The sequence below is a fragment of the Prosopis cineraria genome, unplaced genomic scaffold (genome assembly GCF_029017545.1).
Source record: "Prosopis cineraria cultivar Desert tree isolate PC_DT_omini unplaced genomic scaffold, ASM2901754v1 PC2, whole genome shotgun sequence".
Taxonomy (NCBI): domain Eukaryota; kingdom Viridiplantae; phylum Streptophyta; class Magnoliopsida; order Fabales; family Fabaceae; genus Prosopis; species Prosopis cineraria.
Window position 1 is genome coordinate 44,660,801 of NW_026555333.1, and position 25,201 is coordinate 44,686,001.

The window sequence follows — 25,201 nt, forward strand, 5'->3', positions numbered from 1 at the left end:
TACAAACAGTGAAAATTTTTTAACCCGCATATATAAATATCAAAATTACAGTAACAATGAATTATAGTTTATTTTAATATTATTGACATGATATAAAGCAATAAAGAATCATAAACACACACACATTACACATTTTTTCTTTTTCACTTAAGTCCAAGTAAAAGCTCAACTTGTTTTTGTGGAGGCCAACCAGATCCGGTGATAATGGTAAATGAATTGTATATATTTTTTTAAAATAATTAATATAAGGGCCTTTTTATAATTGTATAAATATTTTATTTAAGCATTTCATAGAATTTTGGTGTAATTGAATTTGTCGGGTGGAGCTTGAAGGTGAATATATTTTTTACTCAATATTGCTAGTGTCACTTAAAGAGAGACAAAAATCATCCAGGGCCGCATAAGAATAGAACCATTTCGTATTGTTAAAGCCCAAGTAGAGCTTTTCCTTGGGCTGGCTATTTGTCTTGAGAGTCAATTGGCTCAATGTTTTTCTTTCTTTTTATTTTTCTTCTTCTTCTTCTTTTTTCCATTTTCGGTGCACATGAACTCTTCTTTCATTTTTTTTAATATATGGCTACAGTAAGAACCGTACAAAAGGTAAGAGAATCAGAATTCAGTTATAAATTAACAAAAAAATAAAAAGATCGAAATTGTTTTTTTGATGAACCACCATATCAACGCATTTGTTAGTGTCATAAACTTTGGAGCCTGTTAAATGCTAACAAAATGGTGATTGATTGAATCTAGTGATTAGATTTAGCAAAATGGCTAATCCATTCTAGTATGATAAAATAAAGTTTACATTCCATTAAAAGGGATATTTATATTTAAGATTTTATTGTGTCTCAAGCAAAATTATTTTTGATAAAAAAAATATTTGTATGCAATTAAAAATAAAAGCCAGTTGATATTGGGAAGGAGCTAAGAGATGAAAAATTGTAGATTCAATCTTACTCATCATCTCAAACTGTTAAGCTGCTTATGATTTTAAAACAAAAGCTTAACTTCTAATCCAAAATCTCTGCCCGCAAGTTACTTTTTTTTTTTTAACACATCCATGGACATTTAAAAAAAAATCATGAGACCTACTTTGATATGATTCTCCTAAATTTTATTTTAAAAAATAGGTAAACGCCCATTCACTAAAACAATATTTGGTTATTTCATGGTTCAATGAATGAACTATTCTAGTTTGACAACCCAAACAAAAAAAAACAGAGAGAAATTTGTTTTTTGCCAAAACATTTTCCCACCCCATCACTCAATAAGAATATAAAATGAATCAAGAATTCATAAGGAGCCATTTCTCAAAATCAGGGGGCAAAAAATCCTTGGATTCAGTGTCCATATTTCTGTCGGGCATTAATATTAATATCTTGAAATGTACCGTAGGAATTAGGGATGAACATCGGTCGGTTCGGTTTCAAAATATGCAGAACTGATCGATTAAATAACACTAAAAATAAAAACTGAATCGATCTGAATAAGCCAATCGAACCGAACAAGGACCGAACTGAAATTTAATAATTCGATTTGGTCGGTTAATTTGGTTTTTCGGTTTTATATTTGGCTATTAAAATTGGGCCCATTTTTTAAATATTAAAATAAACAACACTACAAAATTAGGCCTTTTTTTCTATTCGATTTTTTCAATATGAGCCCATTCTAATTACACCCATATGACATAAAGCCCAAATATTATAAAGGCATGGATAATCAAATAAACAACCATAAATAAACACCGACGATCAAATAATAGCTCCATAATCCAGTCACAACACCTACTAATGAGAGTAACTGATTGAAATGGGGTTTTAAGTGATGTTATTATTTTTTATTCTTTATTAAAATAAAAAATAAAAATAAAAATAAAATAATTTATAAATTAATAATTATATGTAATTCGGTCGGTTTGGTCTATTCGATTTTAAATTTTACTAATCGAATCGAACTGATCAACGAAATATTTAAAATAAAAAAATCAAATCAAACTAAAAAATCAAATAAACCGAATCAAATAGATAAAATTTGATTCGATTCGATTTGATTTTCAGTTTCGGTTTGGTTTTGCTCACTCCTAGTAGGAATTGAACAAATGACTATTTAACTGTGACAGTGACATCTAAAAATTGAAAAACTTATTATATAGTGTTAGAAAAATATGACAATTGAGTTGACAGAAGATTCTTATATTTTTTATTGTATTTTATTTTTAATATTTATTTTGTTATTCTTAGTCTCTCTAGATTGATCCATCCACGATGTTAGTTTTTATTTTATAATTTTAAAAAGGCACATAAAGACTATGTATTGATGCCAACAAAATTAATTTTGCTGATGTATACTTAAATGTGTTTTCCATTTTTTTAATGTATACTTAATTTCACATTTATCTAATGCATTTTGTTTAAATTATACAAATAAAAGAAAGTTTTTTTTTTTTCCTTTCACCTTTTGTTTTAATCATATTTGATCAATTTATTTTTAGCAAAAGACTTAACATAGCTATAGTAAAATCAACTACGTCAGTTTTAGCTGAGGGTTTTTATATACATTTTTAAATTTAAATTATAATAACTCACATTTGATGAAGTAAAAATAACAGACAGCAATAAAATAAAATAAAATAATAGGAACTAAAAAGGGAATAGAATCAAAATACATGGATCTATTATTATTATTATTTTCCTTGTTGATTCTTCTTTTCCATTGAAAACCTTGTAGTGGAGGATGAGCTTATTAAATGATCACGAGACATAATGGATTCCTGTAAGTTTTATTCTTTTCAATATCCAAATGTTCCATCTGTTAGTTATACCTTCTTAACGTTAGCAAAAGTTTTATTCGAAATTCTTTGAGGCTTCTAGATTTTGTTTAGTGGAAAGATAATATTATTGTATACTGTCATATTTCTTTTGCACCAAATTAGGTTTAGCAGGATAATAATTCATGAAGATTGAAAATTTTCATTTCTTTATATGACTATCTAATTGAGTAAAATTCAAGCATTATCGAGCTCAATTGAAAATAGCTTTTTTAAAAGTATTTTCTACATTCATGTAAACTTAAACATGAAATCTCGCATTTAAATACACACACTTTTCCAAATCAAATAGCCTCATTAGCTCACACGTGAAGGAATAAGACAATAAGTGTAGTACGGATAGAATTATGTGGTTGAAATCAAATTAAAGAATGAAAAATTCAATTGGTCATTGAGCTGATTAAGATATTAGCTTAAAAGTTAATGATTAAAGTTGTAATTGGATTATGATTAAACGAGTCATGATTAAATTTTATGGCTCAATAATTTATCAGTTTAACTGGTTGAATTAATCGAGTTTTAGCATGGCTGAAATTTCCCTAACGTCCACAAAAACTTGCTTCCAAGTCATATTTTGTTTCCTTTGAAAATGGAGGAGAAAGACTACGTGGACTCACATGAAAGAAGTGGCCCTGCATGACTGTACCTTAATATCTCATCGAAGGATTCATTGATTCATCGGAGGTTGGTGGTCCCAAATGATTCATCAGTCATAGTCGTTCGCCACATGTACCCATACATTTTCATTTGCTTTTTTTCACCTCAAAGGCCAAGCAAGTGGCTCCTCAATTCTTGGTTTTCACATACCCAAGTCTTAGATATTTGTTTGGTCAGGTGATAAGATGACAAAGTGAGTGAACTCATACTTCAATAATTTTTTTTTAATTGTTTGCTGATGCGTCTCATTATCTGAGGCAACTAATTAATATCACTGAGTGAACGTTATTGATAATGACAATAATTGAATGGTTAGATTTCGTAGTACTAAGGTTTGACTCACTAAACAACTGTCTGCGCATTGACTTTGTTCTAAATTAAAGAGAAAAGTTTTAAGCATGGTCTCAGCAAAATTCGTTATAGAAAGTTAGGTTGATGAGAATTTCAACTGTATAAATATATTCAGATCCAATCATAGACTTGTATTTAAACATTTTGGAGTTGCCTTAGTATAAATTATTTAGATTGTGAAGTACATATTATTTCTCAGAATTCATATTTAATTAGTTCACCTTAGAAATATCAATAGAGTCCTAATACTTAAAATCTTGAGAGTTTAATGTCCATGTTCTCCCACATTCAACAACAATAACCACACATAGTTTTATTATACCATGTAGAATTAGCTATATGAATTAAATGATATTATTGTACTCTATTAATAATTAATTTTTCTGATATATTGCTAGTCAACAGATTTTTTTTTTTTAAATTTGACAGTTATCTTTGATCACATATTTAGTGAAGTAAATAGCTGCGCCAATTAGCTTGATCACTATACCAATAATAATTGTTTAGACATTGATTTTGAAGACCATTTCTATGAGACAAATTATTTTTGAATTTTAATATGATCTAATTTGTACCTTTACACAGTTTTTTCGTATTTTTTACAGTGATTTTATATTAAAAAATCTTTTTTAATGACCTCATGTATTTTTTTTTTATCTTTCTCTACTTTCTTAATGGACACAAAATTGTCAATGTCCCCCTCTTTTTCATTCAATGACTATCTTTGTACATTTTCAAAATAATCTTAGACAATTTTTTATTTTCTTGTTTACAAATCTTATGTTAGTGTTTTTGGCCCCCACGCATAATTTTTTAAAATAAAAATGCATGTTGAACCTGCAAAGGTGACAGCAATGGCTTAAAAGTTCAGCAGTCACTGGTCAGTGGTCAGTGCTGCAAAATCAACTCTTGGCAGAGAAAGTCGTCATTTTGGGTTACGAAAAATCTAGGCGAGTTATTAGATGGAGTATGCTTTTAGGTTTTACAAAAATATTTATAAATGATTTATTAATAAATTTCTCATAATGATTGAGGAATTTGAATCCATAACTATATAGATTATGCATTAAATTTTTATTAACTAGACTAACTTTTAAATAGGTTAAGAAAGTGTCTTGCTATTAGAATTTGCAGTGAGGTCCCAAGTTTTGGACTATTAATTATAATTGTAATTATTAATTGATAGAAATTATTAAAATCCCGAAGACAAAGAAGAGAGCAAGAGTCAAGTGGCGGAGTCGTTCTATGTTATAGATTTTCGTCTCTCCTCAGGGATGCGAAGAACATAGACTCCCAAATAGCAAATTTCCTGTCTTGCCCGACCGGCCACTTCAGCATCCTCTGCTCCAAAAGTACATTCATCTACGAACAACCAAAATCTGTCTGTCTTTATTTCTTGGTTCTTGGGAAGGGGCAGAGAGAGGGGGTGTGTCTGCATCAGAGACTTGATTTTCTGGGTTTCTGCTCCTCTCCCGCTTGGTTCTTTTGACACTGTAATCTATGACTAAATTGAGGAATTGCTTGGCTCTGGACTTAATCATCCTCAATGTAGCTCTTGCCTCCATCAATGGATTTCTTGCCATCGTTGCATTTGCTCAGGTTTCAGTTTCTTCTTCTTGTATATCTTTTCCGAGGATCTTTCTAAATGACATTGTGTTGTGCTTTTTCTTGGTCAATGTATCGACCCTATTGAATCGATGACCATTAAATTGTTACTGGTTTGGTATTTGAGCAAAAAATGAAGAGTAATTCATCAAAATCCCATCTTTTTTTCAGTGATTCGGTTCCGCTTCTGGGTTATGGGGTAGAGTTTTAGGGTATGTTTAAACTAAGGAGAATGGGTGAGTAGGCAGGTGAAATTCCAATTTGATATTTTCTTTTATTTCGATTTAAATTTTGCATTTTTGCCTGTGGATTGAGGAAAAGGGATGAGTAGGAAAGGGGGAAAAATTATGAGATTAAAAACTTTGTCAAACTTAAATTTTTACTTCCTTTCCCTTTGTCTCCCTTCTCTATAATTCCGACATTCCCATAGGGTAACTTTAGAAGGGGTAGTATGAAATGTAAAGGCAAAACGGGGTTTTGTTTGAGGGTTGGCGAGCTCCCTCCTTTGATCTCTATTCTTCATTTTTGTCTCATTGTTGAGATAACATGACAGTGTGAGTGTTTTGGATTCCCCAAAGCTCGAAACTTGTGAAAGTGTTTGTTTGTGCGGTCAGAGAGAGATATGAAGCAAAGAAAGAATGGGTGAAATACACCCTCACTTCTTGTGTCACTTTTTCTCTCACTTCAGAGGTACTTTAACTTTAGAGGATTTATATTAAGGAATGTTTAACTAACTGCAAAATGTTATGGTTTTGCTAATCTGTTTAATGTTCTCATTGGTATGCCTTAAATAAAGCAAATCCAGAAGGACTATTTCTTCTTGCTTCTGTTGTAACCGCTATATTTTGCAACATATATGCCAGGTTAAATGTTATATGGCGAGATAACACTCCAAAACAATTAATTTTCTGAAATAAGAGCTTTTCCTTTTCCCTACCGTCCGTGACATTATCTAACACTATCTTATGCAGCTGATGAGGATTCATATGAGAAATCAACAAGATGGTTGGACTCGTCAAAAAGTAAGTGCTATCTCATCAGTCAATTCAACTTTTCATATTTTTATTATGTAGTTGAAGATGCTGACATTTGCAGCATACTGTAATGATTTTTTTGTCATGTAAAATTAATTGGCAGTTAAATATTGCGAGCTTTACTTATTATTTAATTCAATTGCCAAAATCGTTGAGGTATCTGGGCAGTATGATATCTGGATTTCAAGAGTCGTCACTAAAGTTTTTGGCTGCAGATGGACACCCATCTGGTTTTATGCCATCACCAACTGTGTACGCTTATGTTATAAGAGAAGCAAGATGGTTCTAAGTTGCAAAGAAACATCAAATAAGTTAGGGCAGTGATCTGAGATAAAAAATTGTGGGGATGAGGGGCCCGCATTTTCATTTCTGGCATGGAGCAGGCAATCTTTCTAAGCAAAGTCCTAAAATATATGGTTTTCTCTATAAAATGACCAATTTTAGTAAAGTATGAACACCTTTTATGATCAAAAGCATACGCTTAGCCAGTTAGCCTCAGCTGAATAAAACTGTTTCTTTTTTAATCTTATAACCTGAAAAATTTCAACCTTTTCTCACTCAATGTGAAGAAGAATTATTACAGAAAATGTGTCTTCGCATGAGAATTCAATATCTTCTTGGTATTTTGTTTTCACATGCGTATAAAAAATGGATCTTAATCACCCCTTGAATTATATTGCGATTGAAAATCCATTTGTTTGGTAGTCTAAAATATATAAGTGTAACAATATTATGACAGATAATATGTTGCAACTGATTGATCACTGATAGTCTTCCCTTGTCAAGCCTTGAAGATGGTGCTGTCTCTAAAAATTGCATGTTAATTTTGGAAGCAGTAACTTCCTTGTGAAGATCAGTTTAATACCTCAGTCATGGTTAAGAATTAAGTATTACTGTTTTCTCTATATGTGAAGTTTCCTGTTTTATTGTCTCTATGGTTTTAAATTTCTTACTAAACTTTGTGTAATAAGTTTGTATATTTATGCTTCTTTCCTGTATTTAATTTCCACCTTGTGATCTGTTATTGAATTCCCTTTTAAGTTGTCAACTGTACAGTTATGCATTGTTGCCTCTTTGGCTTTTACATAGCTTATTGACGTTGTTGACTTCTATTTTTTAGGTACTTCATCTCATGGTTGGATTTTCCAATTTAGGTATGGCTGATGTTCTTACTTTTCTGCCTTGAGAAATAAACTGATAATTTTAGAAGTGGTTTGTTAATTATGAGAAATTAATTTTTCTTTTGGGAAACTTTTTCACATGTTATTAGCATTTGGCCTCATACTAGTTAAATTAACGGTAATAGAAGAAGATTCTACAAACTAGCTCTCTCTGTTAATTCAAGTCGTTATATTTGACAGTACAGAGTGAAATGTAAACATATTTCTCTGATATTCACTCCCATTTCATACATCTATCTCATCCTTTATCTCTAAGCTACTGTGAATGCAATTCACCCAACAAAATTAGCAACTTCTACTTGCAACCAACCAACCCCATGGAACATCCAGAAAATTCACAATTTTTCCAACCTGATGTTATTGTGGTTGTTTACTGAGGTAAGTCAAGTTAATCGCACTGAAAAATCTGGAGGCTAGAGTTTATTGTGTACTATCAACCCAGTGATGCTGCTTAACTATTGAAGTGAAAACACACCTTTTCTCATCTGGGGGTAATTTAATTATGGGGCCAAGCTTCCATTGACTAGAGAATATGTCGTTTCCCTATATTTAGTTTCACACACAAACACATCTATTGTGGTAATCCTAACCACAAATTAAGATTTTTATGTCATGTCATGCATTTTCCTCTTATTTTCAATTTGCATCTTTAGTCATTACTAACGACTTAGCTGTTAGAAGCCTTCTACTCAGACTGAAATCTTTTCGCTTAGATGCTGTCCACATACTGGGTGATTTGATATTAGATCTTACGAACACATAATTTATATTCATGTGTTGTAACATAGATTTAGTATATGCAGATTGGCATGCATAGCTGACTAATGTTAAGTTTTCTATTTGCAGGGTACTTTATATATTTTGCTTCTACCATTGTTGCTACTTGTAATGGGTGGAACTGTTGGTCTCATGCTTGTGGTTTCATCCTTATGGGTATGTTTTATCTAACCATATGTGCTGCCAAAATTTCTGTTTCTTGAGACTTTAGTGCCATTCATTTCTGATGATGAAATATTACTGCAGCCTCCCCAAGAGTTCTGTTTTTGGCAGTATTTCTTCTTCTGTTGTCATTCTGGTATGTCATTATATAATTCTAGAAGAAGATTTATCTGTGCTATTTATTTCCCTCTTTTTGGAAATTGTCATAAACATGTTGTCATGAGTCTCCACGCAGTCCATGTAGGGCTTCTGATCTTCCCTTATTACAAATAGCAGTAAGATTTTAGATCAACAAATAAAAAAAAAATGTGACTACTAACTTTGGACAACTTGTCAACATAGAAATGGGCACGGAAAGAATTAGGATCTGGAAATAACGAAGATTCCATCAATAGAATAATAAAAAAAAATAGAATAAAGTTTGGAATGATAGTTTCTGGGGTGTATATTTGTTGGGTCTGGAAGAAAGATCGGTTGGCAATCTATTTAGATGATAACAGGCTGGGGATGGCTTGAGATTCAGAGTTGAGAAAAAAGAGGATATTGAGATTAACATTGTAAATTGAAGTGTGTTGGGGACTTATACTATACCTTGGAACATTTTTATTCTTATTATAAATGTAAATTATGAGTCTACTTTACTTGCGGATTAGTAGGGATTAGATTGTTCACAATTTTAGAGTTTTAACAGTTCAGAAAGAAGCAGAGTTTTTGACAAGATTTGAAATTGTATGTAAGGAGCATAATATCTGGTATTCTTTTATTGGGAGTCATGTCTGACTACCTGGGAGTAGTTAGTGGGCTGTGCTCTTTTAGCAATTTGTTTTCTTAGGTTTTATTATATTAAGCCACTGAATAAAAAAGAAAAAGAGTCTACTTTACTTGCGGATTAGTAGGGATTAGATTGTTCACAATTTTAGAGTTTTAACAGTTCAGAAAGAAGCAGAGTTTTTGACAAGATTTGAAATTGTATGTAAGGAGCATAATATCTGGTATTCTTTTATTGGGAGTCATGTCTGACTACCTGGGAGTAGTTAGTGGGCTGTGCTCTTTTAGCAATTTGTTTTCTTAGGTTTTATTATATTAAGCCACTGAATAAAAAAGAAAAAGACAAGTTAGGGGCTCTGTATCATTTGCTGGTGCTTTGCTTTGGAAACAGTTTTATAATATGCATGTCTTTTTTTAATACCCTGTTGACACTGCATTTGTGGCATAAGGATTTCAATAACTTATGCTACATTTTCTTTCAGAAGTTTTAATTACTTAGGACTTCGTTTGGAACATTATCAATACTGATGATTCCATGCCATTAGAATTTTCACATTTGCTGTGATGAGAATCTCGTTTAAATTTCTATTTGAGCTGTGTACCTCTTCTTCACAACATTAATGAAGTGGTAAAACATGCATCATCTTGTATAAAGTAAACTTGTTGGCTGATACAGCATACAGCTATTTCTGGGACAAAACTGTTTCTGAGGTGTATGCACGCCTTTGTGGGTGACAATTTTTTAGGGTGGACCTCTGCCATCAGGCAAATGAAGAAGATGAAGAAGAAGATGATGATCAAAATAGCATCAGCCAGGCCTTGTTGGTAATTCTGAAGAGAGAACCTGGTTCACATCATGTGAAAGACTGTAGGAGATGCTGCTTCCAAGGCGTTCATGTTGGTAGCCGGCAAAAATATGTCATCATGGTAATGAAAAAAATTCCCACATTAGGCCAATGCCTTGTTTCTAGTGTGTTTAATTGGTTGCAAGTTCATTTTAGTTTGAATTTCTCCTCCCTTCAGATTGTTGCTATGATCTTTCTTATGATGATGGCATTTACCATGATGATCTGGATTGGTGCTGGAGAAAATCCGATAAACCCTTCTGTAATTGCTGAGGTATGGAAGTGGAACTCTTCAGTCTTCTTCTTTTCTTTGCATCATCTAACTTTTTTGTGGTCGAAGACAAGCCAGAGGAAGGAACCAAATGAATCTTATTCAGTAATATGGTCAGAATATATACACGTATCATAATCTTCTATAAAAGGAAAAAAAACAAAAGGAAATAAAATCAAATATTACTCCTAATGACCCAATCCTATCAAATCTCTAATTTTATGGGATGTATCCCTCTAATTTTCCTGTAATTATTTTCACACTCTCCCTCAAGTTGGATCATAGATGCTAATCATGTCCAATTTGCTTATACAATTATCAAAAGCGGGTTTGTGTAACCCCTTTGTCAACACATCTGTTGCTTGGAGATTTGTGGGTAAGAAGGCTAGACATATAATTCCATCTTCTACCTTCTCTCTGATAAAATGTCTGTCTATCTCCACATGCTTGGACCTCTCATGTTGGATAGGATTTAATGCCATACTTATGGCAGCCTTATTATCACAATATAGTTTGAGAGGCAGATCAATTTGGACATGGATCTCTTCTAAAACCCTTTTTAGCCACAATTCTTCCATTATACCTTGAGCAAGAGCTCTCAACTCAGATTCAGCGCTGCTTTTGGATACAACTCTCTACTTTTGACTCTTTCAAGAAACCAGATTTCCCCATACAAATGAGCAATACCCAGAAGTAGATCTGTCTTGGTGATGTCTACCCCAATCTGCAGCTGTATACACCTCTATATTCCTTTGTTCATGTTTTTGAAACAGTAAACCTCGTCCAGGATTTCCCTTTAGGTACCTTAGGATTCTGTATGCAGCTTCCATATGTTTTTCCTTCGGTTCACACATATACTGACTAGCAACACTCACAGCAAATGCTATGTCAGGTCGTGTGTGAGATAGATAAATAAGTTTCCCAACAAGCCTTTGGTATCTCTCTTTATCCATTGGCCTCTCTTTCTCTTTATCTTCTTCTTCCTCAACATAGTTACCCTCGTTATCTAAATTGCCCTCTTTTTTCTTGGATTTTGCCTCTTCTTTGGGACAACAATGGGGGTTTCAACAGGTTTACACCCCAGCATACCTGTCTCCTTTAAGAGATCAAGTACATACTTCCTTTGAGACACATAAATACCTTGCTTTGATCTTGCAACCTCCATTCCCAAGAAGTATTTCAAACAACCCAAGTCCTTGATCTTGAATTCTTTTCCAAGAACAGCCTTTATTCTTGCCGCTTCCTCATTATGATCACCAGTGATGATTGTATCATCAACGTATACAATAACGACACACCTCTTGCCCCCTTCTACTTTAACGAATATAGTGTGATCCGATAGTCCTTGATTGTAGCCTTGTAGCTTTAGAACTTTTGAGAATCTATCGAACCATGCTCTTGGAGACAGTTTCAACCCATATAATGATTTCTTCAATTTACATACCTGATTCTCCCTTCCTTTATCAAAATCAGGAGGTAGAGTCATATGAACTTCTTTCAATTCTCCATTTAGGAAGGCATTTTTGATGTCTAGTTGGTGTAACGGCCATTCAAAATTGGCTGCTATAGATAACAATACTCTGATGGTGTTCAGTTTTGCCATTGGTGCGAATGTTTCCTCGTAGTCAATGCCATAGGTCTGTGTAAACCCTCTTGCCACCAGTCTAGCCTTCAATTTATCAAGATTTCCATCAGCCTTATATTTAGGGGTAAATACCCATTTGCAACTAACCAGCTTCTTGTTTCTTGGTTTATGCACAACCTCCCAAGTCTCATTTTCTTCCAAGGCTTTCATTTCTTCCAAGACAGCTTCTCTCCATCCAGACGTTTTCAGGGCCTCATGAATGTCCTTAGGGATACAAACACCATCCACATTCGCAATAAAGGCCCGATATCCTGGGAATAAGGCTTTATAAGATAGGAACGTCTAAATAGGATGTTGTGTACATGATCTTGGCTTCTTCCTGAGGGCAATAGGCAGCTCCAAGTCATCTTCTGAACTTTCTGAACCTTCTTCCTCATCAGGATTATCATTCTCATCTTCTTTAGGACTCTCTCTCATAGAATTTGTCATCGGTTCTAATTCCGGTATTGCTTCAGGTATGAGAGCTTTTGTACCATGCTTCTTCTTGCGTGTGTAAACTTTGATCTCTTTACCTTCTACGCCTGTGTTCTTGTCTCCCCCTGAACTTGCATTTTCTTTTGATTCTGGAATAAAAGAGACAGGCTTTGGCAAAGTGGGATGGTCAAGAGAATCAATAGGTTCAATGGGAGAATATTCTTGAAATTCACTCTAACTCTCCCCCTGAATTGAAGGTGATGAATAGAAAGGTTCGGATTCAGAAAAAGTAACATCATGACTGATAAGTAGATGTTTAGAGGATGGCTCGAAGCATTTTATCCTTTTTGGTGTGAGGAGTAACCAAGAAACACACACTTGATAGCTTGTGGGTCAAGCTTGGAAGAGGAATGGAGATGAACAAATGTAGAACACCTAAATAACTTTAATGGAAGAACGGTTTCAAGATGGGTGAGAGAGTGGGTTTGCCAGAGACACTCAAGGGGTGTGGCATAGGATAGGATTTTTGTGGGCATGCGGTTAATGAGATGGGTGGCGGTAGGAATGGCATCCCCCCAGAAATATTTTGACACATTTGTGGTAAACATAAGAGCACGGGCAACATCCAACAGGTGTCTATTTTTGTGTTCGGCTACCCCATTTTGTTGGGGTGTATTTGTACAGGTCTTATGGATAATGCCCCGAGCTTTAAGGAAGTCACTTAAAGACTTGTTGACATATTCAGTGTAATTATCTGTTTGGAGAATTTTGATGGATGTGTTAAACTAATTAAGAACCATGGTATAGAATTCGATAAAAATATAGGGTACCTCAGATTTATCTTTCATTAAATATACCCAACACACACGGGTATAGTCATCAATAAAGGTAACGAACCACTTGGCTCTAGTTCGATTAGAGACACAAGATGGACCCCAAACATCACTATGGATAAGAGAGAAAGGCTTAGAAGGCTTATATTTAGACCGCGGAAAAGAAGAGCGATGATGTTTAGCTAATTCACAAATATTGCAATGAAAATTAGAAATTTTATTAGATGAAAAATGGGGAAACAAATGATTCAAATATTGGACATTGGGATGACCCATTCTTTTATGCCATAACAAAAGATCAACTTGTTCAGAAGTAGTCACAAGGTTGCAGTAGATTTGGGACTATAGATTACTCACGGTTGATTCATCAAGGTAGTAGAGCCCATCACACTCCTCAGCACTGCCAATCATCCTTCCCAATGAGAGATCCTGGAAAATACAGTGAGTAAAGAAGTGAGCACTACATTTGGCTTGTTTAGTCAACTTGCTAATGGATAGTAAATTGTACGCAAGATAGGGAACATGAAGGACAGAGTCAAGGTGTAGAAATTTAGAAACAGTGATACTACCCTTTCCTGCAATGGGAGAGGGTGTACCATTTGCCGTGTCAATTTTCTCATGGCCACTACAAGGAACATATGAGGTAAACAAGGTAGAGTTTGCAGTCATGTGATTTGAGACTCCAGAGTTAACAATCCACTTTGATTTAGTGGAACATACATTAAATGCAAAATGCGAATTACCTTGCTTAGCAACAGAAGCATTATGAGATGGAGGTGACTGGTTGGATTGTAAACTATAGAGCATCTCTAGAAGCTTATTTAACTGATCCTTGTCAATGGTAGGCAAGGTACCCGATTTGTCTAGGAGCAGGACCAGATTTGTCTGAAGTAGAATTAGAAGTAGTTTGATAGCCACGAGATTTACCTTTATGTGGTTTCCAATTAGGTGGTTTTACATGAAGGTCCCAACATTTATCTTTTGAATGGCCTGTCTTTTTGCAATGCTCACATACAACCTTTCCTTTTGATTCCTTTTGGCCTTGATCTGATTGTCGGTTCACTAAAGTAGACGACTTAGATGAAGGAAGGGTTGATGAAATTCCAGGTAACATCACCTTGCGACGAGAAGCCTCACGACGAACCTCAGCAAATGGATCCCGAGTAGATGGTAAAGGGGAGCGAGCCAGTATGCGACTACGAACATCATCTAATGATTGATGAAGACCAGCCAAAAATTGGAATACTCGCTCATCTTCAATAAGCCTCTTATGACGTGTTGCATCACTCGGACAAGACCACTCGGTTTCTATGTTGAGATCAATCTCTTGCCACACTAAAACTAACTCCAACCAGAATTCAGTAAGATCACGCTCATCTTGTTTGATCTGCCAACTTCGAGTTTTGAGATCATAGATTCGAGTACCATTTTCCCCATCCGAGTAAGACTCCTTGACTACGTCCTAGATATCCCGTGCTGTCGGGAGAAACATAAAGGATCGTTTGATTTGAGGGGTTATAGAGTTAACTAACCAAGAAGCCACCAGAGAATTTTTGGTCTCCTACTTCACCAAGGCAGTCGAGTCTGATGCGTCTGGTGGTTTGGATGTACCTGAGATAAGACCCAGCTTCTTGTGGCCTCCAATAGCTAGTCGAACACTCTGGGCCCACTCACAATAATTAGTTCCATTGAACTTTTCGGAAACTAGGACAAGGGACGCCCCCTCGGTAGAACTCAACTCGAGAGGAGTTCCACCATTTGGGGTGATTTTCGAGTCAGCCTTAGTGCCGGAACCCATGAACGCAAAGGGTCGAGTGTGCGAGTTTGACTCTCGGTCGGCTCTGTCGTCTTCGTTTGAGTGATGGTGTTCAGCGTCTGCGTGCTTTGATACTATGTGGTCGAAGACAAACCAGAGGAAGGAACCGAATGAATCTTATTTAGTAATATGGTCAGAATATATACACATATCATAATCTTCTATAAAAGGAAATAAAAATAAAAGGAAATAAAATCAAATATTACTCCTAATGACCCAATCCTATCAAATTTCTATTTTTATGGGACGTATCTAATATACTTCTGTAATACTAGGATAGAATTGAATAGATGTAGAAGAGGGATAGGAGGAGAGAAGAAGGGATGAGGCTTAGAGAAGATGAGAGACGAGAGGGTTAAGAGAAGGAGAGAAAGAGAGACGAGACTTTTTGAATAATTCCAATCTATTGATTACACACCATACAACAAAACACAAAGGTATTTATATAGCCGCTGAATATACCCAACAGCTAGTAACTAACTAACGGTCAAAATTACAAAAACATAACAATACCCCCCCTTAAAAAGATCCTTGCCCTCAAGGATCATTAATAAGAAACTGGGGAAATTTCTGTTGTAACTGATGTAGAGCCATCCAAGATGCTTCCTCCTCAGGTAGTTGTTTCCATTTGATTAGGACTTCGGTGATAATACGTCCTCTCTTCCTACCAACTCTCTTTTGTAGAATGCTTTCAGGTTCCAAGGTTGGATGTAATTTTGGCCAATCAAGAGGCGGATGCCTTTGCTTAACTTTAGGATCTGGACATAGCTATAATAAAGAAACATGGAAAGTTAGATGTATTCTAGATTCAGCAGGTAGTTCCAACTTGTAGGCAACAGCACCTATCCGTTCAATGACATTGTAAGGACCAAAATACCTAGGAGCCAGCTTTTGGGTGCTCCTTGCTGCTGCAGAAATTTGTCTATATGGCTGCAACTTAAGGAAAACTCATTTATCAACAGCAAACTCTTGATCTGTCCTATGGGAATCAGCTTTTTGCTTCATCAAATTGGCTGCTCGATGAAGGTGATGCTTCAAAACAGCCAACACAGCTTCTCTAGCCAAAAAGGTCCCGTCTAAAACATCTAAAACAGAATCATTAGGCAAATAAGGACAATGAATAGGAGTTTTCTGACCGTATAAAAGTTCATGTGGGGTTGCTTTAGTGGCTGTATGAAATGTGGTGTTATACCACCATTCAGCTTGTGATAACCGCTTGTTCCAATCCTTAGGTTGCTCCCAACACATGCATCTAAGATAGGTTTCTAAGCACCTATTTAGGACCTCGGATTGCCCATCCGTTTGAGGGTGATATGCAGTTGAAAGTTGCTGTTTGATCCCCAAAACCTGCAAAAATTCCTTCCAAAACCCACTCACAAATATAGGGTCACGATCACTTATAATTTCAGCTGGTGCACCATGTAGTTTATACACATTATCCATAAAAAGTTGTGCTAGAGAAGAAGCTGAATAAGGATGAGTAAGAGGAATGAAGTGAGCGTACTTACTCATTCTATCAATTAGTACCCATATTGTGTCCTTACCATGTGACTTAGGAAGTTCTTCAATAAAATCCATCGTAATACTCTCCCAAACTCGGCTAGGAATTGGAAGAGGTTGCAATAGCCCAGGAGGTGCAACAGCTTCATACTTACAACGAGTACATGTGTCGCAGTGTTTAATGAATTCTGTCACATCATTGATCAGCTTTTTCCACCAAAATAATGCCTTTATTTTGTGGTAAGTGGCCTGAATTCCCGAATGCCCTCCTTGGGGACTAGAATGCAACCACTCTAAAATTTGTTGTCTCAAACTAAGATCATTTCCAACCACCAGCTTTCCCTTCCTTCTTAACAATTCTCCATCCCAAAAAAAATGGCTCCAGCACCCATTGTTTGCTTGAACCTTTTTCTGAATTTCTGTAATTACAGCATCATTCTGGCAACTTTCTTTGATTTTCGAAAGCAATTCAGGGGAGGAAGTGCCAAAACAATCTGTAATAATTGCTGTTTGGGTAATCTCGATAAGGCATCAGCTGCAGAATTTTCTTGCCCCTTCTTATAATGAATCTCATAGTCAAATCCGGCTAACTTGGCAATCCAAAACATCTGAAAGGATGTTTTTAACTTCTGTCCAAGCAAGTATTTTAAGCTTTTTTGATCTGATCGAATGACAAATTTCTGTCTCTCTAAATATTGATGCCAATGAAGCACAGCTAACACTGCTGCCATCAGTTCTTTTTCATAAATTGATAGCCCTTGATGTCTCTCTGCCAATCCCTTGCTGAAATAAGCAATAGGTTGACCCTCTTGCATTAAAATTGCTCTAATTCCAGTTCCAGAAGCATCTGCCTCAACTACAAATTGCTTTGAAAAATCTGAAAGTGTTAGTACAGGTGCAGAAATCAATGCTTTTTTTAGATTATTAAATGCATCCAGGGCTGTTTGTGACCATACAAAACCATTCTTCTTAAGAAGAAGAGTTAAAGGTTTAGTTAAAAAATCCCATATCCCTTAATGAAACGCCTATAATAACCTGCCAGCCCCAAAAATGCTCTTAGTTGTTTCATATTTTGGGGTTCAGGCCAATCGGCCACTGCTTGTATCTTCTTAGGATCAGTTCTAACCTTACCATTACCAATTAAATGTCCTAAGTATTCCACCTCCGTGGCAGCAAAGGAGCATTTACTCTTTTTGACACAGTAACAGTTTTTCCTTAGAATAGAGAAGACTTGCTTCAAGTGCTGTACATGGTCAACAAGATTAGCACTATAAACCAATATATCATCAAAAAACACAAGAACAAACCTCCGTAAGAATGGTCGGAAGATGCTATTCATGGCCCCTTGAAATGTTGCTGGTGCATTTGTTAAGCCAAAAGGCATAACCAACGACTCATAGTGTCCACTATGAGTCTTAAAGACAGTTTTGTGCACATCTTCCCGTACCATCCTAATTTGATGATAGCCTGCACGCAAATCTAGTTTTGTAAACCATTTTGCTGTGGTTAATTCATCGAACAAATCTTCCACTAGTGGAAAAGGGTATTGGTTCTTAATTGTCTTCTTGTTCAATTCTCTATAATCGATGCACATCCTCTAAGTACCATCTTTCTTTTTAACTAAAACAATAGGAGCTGAGAATGGGGAGGAGCTTTCTTGTATGACCCCTGACTGTAGGAGATCGCCAATTAATTTTTCAATAACATCCTTTTGTGAGGCTGAATATCTGTAAGGCTTAAGGTTTATTGGGTTGGTACCCTTCTGAAGAATAATGGGATGATTATGACCATCCTTAAAAGGTGGTAATCCTTTAGGTTCCTCAAAAAGGTCAGAGAATTCTTCCAGAGTGGCTGTAATTGTTGTTGGAACTTCTCCCTGTGTGAGAAGGGAGAAATTTTGCACGGTGCTTTGCTGGTTTATAATGGGTTGTAGTAAGTAGGCTTGAATTTCTTGGGAAACCTTTACTCCCAAATTTTTCGGCTGCACCATTTTAAGCTGATTTGGAATGTTGGCTTGAAGTTGACACAATTTTCCTTCATACCAGAAAATCATGGTGAGAGTTTCATAGTTCCAAAAAGCATTTTTAAGGCTCTTCAACCAGTGCAGCCCTAAAACCATGTCATAAGAACGCAGCTCTTGAATTCTAAAGTCAAAGACAAATTCCAAGCCTTGCATACGCCATTTAAAGCCCTTCCACATCCCTTGCACCTTTAATTTTTGGCCCCCAGCAACCTCAACACATGATTCATAAGCTTGATCTGGCTGCCACCCCATTTTTATTGCAAAGCCCAGATCTAAAAACTCATGTGTATTGCCACTATCAATGAGAATTTGGAATTGTTTCCTGCCACAGTACCCCACCACTCTCATTGAGGAAGCACTATCAATCCCTTCAATAGCGTATAAGGAGACCTGAGGTGTTCCTTCCTCCATATTGTCTTCTTTCTCTGGTTCTTCCATAAAAACCTGATCCTCAGTATCCTTTGGAACTTCAATAAAGTGAAGTTGTAATTTTTGTCTTTGGGGACATTTATGATCCCTTGAAAATTTCCCATGGCAGTAAAAGCAGAGGTTTTTACTTCGATATTCAGCTTCTTCTTCTGCAGAAAGTGTCTTAGAGTTATTGCTAGCATTCTTAGTGGACGCAACAGGGGTTTTTGAGGCTAAAGAAGTCATTTTCCCTTTGCCTTGGGTTCCACCGTTTAACAAAGCGTTTTTATAAGAACCCCACGTATGCTGAACATTCTGGGATGACAGATTCAAAGAGCTAGCCACGTGCGACGAATTTTTGCTGCTGATCTTCTTCTCATTCTGGCGCTGTAACGTGATCTCTTGCATCCGAGCCAAAGATCGAGCTTCTTGAAGTGTGCGTGGCTTGAAGAGCCTGACTGGGCCGGCGTATTCCTCTGCTAAACCTTCCATATAAGCTTCAACCATGTAATCTTGCGGAAGAGCCATCTTACAGGTTATGGTGTCGAAAGCATCGTTGTAGTCTGACAAAGACCCTTGTTACCGAAGACGCATCAAGTCAGCCATGGGCGTCTCATGCGTGGGACCGAACCGCTCCCGTAAGGACTGGGCATACTGTTCCCAGGTAGGTTTGACGCCTTCCCATGATTTCTTGACCGATACATGCCATGACCAAGCCTTCTCGTCCAAATGGATACTTGCCATACGAATCTTGTCATCCTCGGCTGTACTATCAAGACCGAAGAATTCCTCACAACACATAAGCCAACCCATCACGTCAGAACGAGAGAATTTCGGAAACTCCATCTTCGTAAACTGGGTTGGCCGCCTATAGTCTTCCCTGTAACGTGGTCCGTCGTCTCTGTTCCGACGCTCATTGTGTCTGGGGTTGCGTCGCCCCCTCCTGTCATGGTTGGACGACCCTTCTTCCCTATCGCGCATGAGTAGTTGGAGTTGATTGGAGATCCCCTCTACCATTTCTGACAAGGTATCTACCTTTCCGAATCTTTCTTCCAGTCTTGCAACTCGCTCATCCATTTCTTGTTGTTTCTGGGTGCGAGTTTTTCACCATATATCAGAAAAATTCAATACGGAGATGCCAAGGATTGCCTGGCTCTGGTACCACTGATATACTTCTGTAATACTAGGATAGAATTGAATAGATGTAGAAGAGGGATAGGAGGAGAGAAGAAGAAGGGATGAGGCTTAGAGAAGATGAGAGACGAGAGGGTTAAGAGAAGGAGAGAAAGAGAGACGAGACTTTTTGAATAATTCCAATTTATTGATTATACACCATACAACAAAACACAAAGGTATTTATATAGCCACTGAATATACCCAACGGCTAGTAACTAACTAACAGTCAAAATTACAAAAACATAACAGTATCCCTCTAATTTTCCTGTAATTATTCTCACATTTTTATATTATTGAGTAGCCTATATATTTACAAATTTTGATAATATCATATTTAGGTAATCATCTAATTTTAAACATGACTTATGGGAGATGTTAATAAACTTAAGGGGGAAATCCATATTTGTTTATGAAGATGTTGTTTCAGAAAACATTTCTCAAAAATTAAAAATATTGGCTGATAGAATGTTAATTAAAGGCAGCTTCTGTGGCTCTTTTTCCAGAATATAAATATTCTCCAAATGTATTTTTTAACCTTTCTTGGGAAAAAAAAATACAAACCTTTTTAGACAAGAACATTTTCTTTATGTGGTTTTTTCATCACCGAGGATTCTTATAAATGTTATACTAATACTCAAAACTTATATATAGTCTTGCTTCCCACTACACACATGCACATTCATGAGTCTATATAGGATTACCAATTCTGGTTTGAGACAAGCACATTTTCATTTTTCAGTCTGTAACCTGTTATTGTTCTTTGTCATTGGGTATTTCAAAACCTATTGTGCTTAAAAATACAAGAAAGTCAATTCTTTGGGCTTGTAAAGAAGAAACTATTTCAGTTTTATCTTTTCAAGATGAAATCTTCGATTATTCATCTTTTGTTACATTTTGTTCATTTTACTTAAATAATATTTTAATATTTTAAAAAAACTATGCTAGTTTGTTATCTGTAACTTGTGCAGGTATATGAAAAAGTTCTTGCAGTAATGACCCTTATATTAGCTGCTGCGTTAGGCCGCTATGGTGAGAATCTTAGCCTCCATAACCACCATCTCATAACTCTGATGTGGGTAATTTTCTTTGATGTTCATTTTTTCCCTCCATAGGCTTCCTTCTATTCTTCAAATTGAGGAAAGTGCGTTCTGAGAAAGCTTCATCAGAAATGTGGAAGGTATATTATTGTTAATTTAATTTTCACTTACTTCATATGTTTATAATACACTCCACTGCCTCTATTGATATTGCAGCCATGAACTCTAGAGAGATTGGGCTCCATGGCTAGCAGATCGGGGTTATCTAGATTTGATTTAGATTTTCTGAATTTCATATTTTCTTCCCTGATTTTTTTATTCAATCATCAATTTTTCCCCTTGTGTTCACAGTTAGAAGGCTACATTTTGTGTATCTGGCTTTCTTTATTTTTTTAAAATTTTAATTTTAAAAACATATGAAATCTGGGCTGTTCTAATCCAATTTAAATGGTCCAAATCTGCTGAAAATAACAGTACCACTTTTTTGCTGTTTTCCAACAGCGTAGGATCCCTTATCTGAACTCTTTGGGCATACATTATTGTTCTTATAGATTGGCTGCCATATGCAGGTTGCCAGTTTAGCAACTGTTTCCGTGATGTGTTATTGTCAAGTGCGTTTGTAGCTTTTCTCACAGATATTCCTGTAAGTAATTCATTTCAGCTAGCCTTGTTACTCTTAGTGTGGTTTCCCTTTAACTTTCTGTGCTTACTGCTGTTTAACTCCACTTTGGACATACTTGCAGCTTTTCTACCATTGGCATCTGAGGCTCATGTATGGTGTCAAGGCTTTAGTTCTCTCGATCTTCTACTATTTTGTAGGTAATTACTCAGTCTTTCATGATCATGCTACATGTGGTTGGGTGAGAACATAGTTGATAAGCCATTGCAATGAACCTCATATTTCTGAAGTTGAGTTAGCCAGAGACCGTTGAGTTGCATTGTTTGCTGGATTTTTTTTTTTGGGAAATGTGCAAATTTTCTTTGGAGTATATGATTATGGGGTTTACACATTTTAGGTTTATGTATAGTATAGTACAGTTATCTCTACACATTTTAGGTTTCTGGATAGTATAGTACAGTTACCTCATTGACTCACATAATAGATGCGTCTAGTTTTCTCTTTCGTTTTTGGTGAAAACTGTGTGCCTAGTTTGCAATGAAAATTGAATCAAGCAAAGCTATATATTTTAAATTAATAGTATCCTGACATGGAAACTAAAAGAATTTACACTTTTGGATTTGCTAAGTCCTAAGTCATTCATTTTGATGGTAAACAATATTTTAAAGATGGTCCTTGAGTTTACAGCATTCACTATGCAAAATATAGATTAATCTGTAGTTTGAGAAAAAAAGGTTGTGCTTTTATTAAAAAGGATGCCTGGCCTTCTGTTCTTATACCCTAACCTTTGATTAAAAAGTAAACCGGTCACCACCATATTATTGAAATTTAAAGGTTTATTTTTAGCTGGAATTACATTTATACTGTGTTTGGATGCATATGAATTTAGAGTTGGACCAAATCCCTTGTTTGGGTACTAAAAAATTCATGGATTTGAATTTACCTGAATGTGTATGAATTTCAAATACGTAGATTTTAAATTCAAATTCAAATTCGCTCATCCTATCACTACTTTAAGGAACTAGATCTTAAAATATGTGAGGCTGAAGAATCTAAGGTGTATTTCCTGACTGTAATTTCTGAAGACAACCGCTTTCTCTATGCAGCCAATAATTTGGACTTTTCTTAATCACATTGTGCATCATACAGCAAGATTTAAAAATTATGCTTATGTGCTTCTTTTCATAGATCCTCCTTGGTAGTTTAGGGTTCACTCACAGTGATAGCTATACAAAGTCCCACCAAACCAATAAAGGATTTTGAGATCGTAGCAAATAATGGTAGTTGATTAGTCTGCTTAATTTGTTAGGTTCTTCTTTCCCATCAGCCTATATGTTATGGATTATCAGAGAATTACCACCTCCAAAGTCAAATTATATACAAGAACAGCCAAGAGCATTTGCTTACGTTAGCCAAGGGCTTCCCAGCACAAATCCACCTGGGTACTGGACCGCTGCAACAAGTTCAACGAATCAGGTTTTATGCATTGCTGTGCTCCTTCCTCTCTTAAATTTGCTATCTGAATTGAAATCTCCAAATATGAAAATTCACCTTCAAGTCTTGAATGGTGTTATTAATTGGGAGAATTACGTTTAGGTCCACTAGTTGTTACTCAATTGTCAATGAACCTTCTTGCGGTATTTAATTGCCCTGTTGGGGGTTTGGGTGTAATTCTCTTTTATTAATTCTGTTGATGCTTCAGTAATTCTTGCATCTTTTTGGCCAAAGCCCCTTGATTGCTTAAACTTTCAATCATGCATGGTTCTCTCACAAGCTTTTGGGCTTTAAGTGTGAATAAAATACAAACTCAGGATTCTCCACCAAAAAAAAAAAAAAACTCACTGTTGACCATATCCGGTGCCAAAGCTTGATTTTAAATAAAAGAATAGGTGGTTTTTTTTTTTTTCATGGTGAGGAAAATCTTGCTGACTTTGTCATAAAGATTCTGATATCATGTAAATAGCACCCAAAAGCTTAAGATTTTAAATGCAGGTCCATAAGTAGTTCTATTATAATCTCTAACAAGCCCAAAGCTTTGAAGACTTGATTGTGAGTTCTTGGATTTTGTGGAAGAGGGTGTGCTAAGGCTTCAGAATTGGGGTTGCAAATAGTGATTAAACTCAACGGTCATACTTCTTGTGCATATTATTTTATTATTTAATTTGTTGATGCAAATTGAATATAGCTTCAGCGTGTCAGTACAGGATAGATGGAGTGAGGATTTTTTTTATTTTTTATTTCTTGTATCTGGAGATTCTCCTGGATTTATTCGAATTTACTAGCTGAAATACTTGCTCATGATATCTAGTTAAGATAACTTTTTACTAAATTCAGTATGCAACCCCAGCCTTTTATCATTTTTCAATCTTGGTTTTGAAGGGGTTTGGAGTCTTTTATGTGCCTATCTCTAATGTCTTTGTAATGCCCTGTTTTCCTAATTTCATTTTTTTTTATCATTGATTTGTACATGAAATAAAAGACATTCTAAGATCTTGAAGTCCGAAACTGTAGAGGTTTTGTATCTAAATTTATGTAGAAGCCAATAATAAAAAAAAAGGAAAAGAAAAGAAAACGAAATTGAAAAGACAGGCAATTATAAAGAGCATGGAGGGAGGCACATGAGGGGTCCTGAGCCTGATTGAAGCGGTTTTATCTATTTTTGGATCTTGCCAAAACTGAAGTTCTTGTCAGTTCAAGACCTATGGATGAATATGCCTTATTCTAACGCAGAGATACCACTTATTTTATTTTGCAGGGATCCAAAGCAAGTCCTATATGAGTATTTTGTGAATGGCTGTGCTTTTCAATGTTCCAAATGCTGAAGAAAAAAATTGAATGACATACACGCCCTCCCTCACTAGTACATAATAATATGCAATTCAGATTTTGATCCCCTTCCTAAAAAGTTTCTTGAAATGAAGATGTTTGAGCCATTAGATCGTATGACGTGGGACATCATCCGGACCTTTTGGCTCAATCTAATGGCTCATAATTTTCACTCAGGCATACACCATGAAAGCTGTGCTACAGGGGATCTAAATCTGATGGGGGGTTTAGGGTTGAGAAGCATCTGTAAATGTAATGTGTTGATTTGTCTGTATAGCTTACTCCATTACTATGTGCTAATCTTAGCATAGGACAACTTCCGTACATGAATGGACCTTGGATCTCTAGTATAGCACTACTGTGCTGCAAAGAGGGAGAGATAGATACATGAATAAAGTGTCCCCAGATACATGAATAAAGGGTCTC

General features: G+C 35.7%; 1 protein-coding gene across 3 annotated transcripts; it reads left to right on the plus strand.

The window, feature by feature from the left end:
* The first annotated feature begins 5,059 nt into the window (after positions 1-5,059).
* Positions 5,060-24,893, plus strand: LOC129302409 (uncharacterized). 3 transcript variants are annotated; one of them, XM_054941277.1, is made up of 13 exons: positions 5,060-5,434; positions 6,412-6,462; positions 7,595-7,628; positions 8,502-8,588; positions 8,679-8,730; positions 10,109-10,289; positions 10,386-10,481; positions 21,262-21,322; positions 21,406-21,470; positions 21,882-21,973; positions 22,074-22,149; positions 23,259-23,425; positions 24,705-24,893. In XM_054941277.1, the coding sequence occupies exons 1-10, from the start codon at positions 5,336-5,338 to the stop codon at positions 21,951-21,953; spliced, it is 798 nt and encodes a 265-aa protein (XP_054797252.1). In that variant the 5' UTR covers positions 5,060-5,335; the 3' UTR covers positions 21,954-21,973; positions 22,074-22,149; positions 23,259-23,425; positions 24,705-24,893. The 3 variants fall into 3 exon arrangements, with proteins under 3 accessions (XP_054797252.1, XP_054797253.1, XP_054797254.1); XM_054941278.1 differs by having other exon boundaries at positions 23,299-23,425; XM_054941279.1 differs by having other exon boundaries at positions 21,900-21,973.
* The last annotated feature ends 308 nt before the right edge of the window (positions 24,894-25,201 follow it).

Coding starts and splice junctions, on each gene's coding strand:
- LOC129302409 (XM_054941277.1), top strand. CDS start 5,336: ATGACTAAATTGAGGAATTGCTTGGCTCTGGACTTAATCATCCTCAAT. Junction 5,435..6,411: donor CCATCGTTGCATTTGCTCAG/GTTTCAGTTTCT, acceptor TATCTTATGCAG/CTGATGAGGATTCATATGAG. Junction 21,323..21,405: donor TGCTGCGTTAGGCCGCTATG/GTGAGAATCTTA, acceptor TTCCCTCCATAG/GCTTCCTTCTATTCTTCAAA.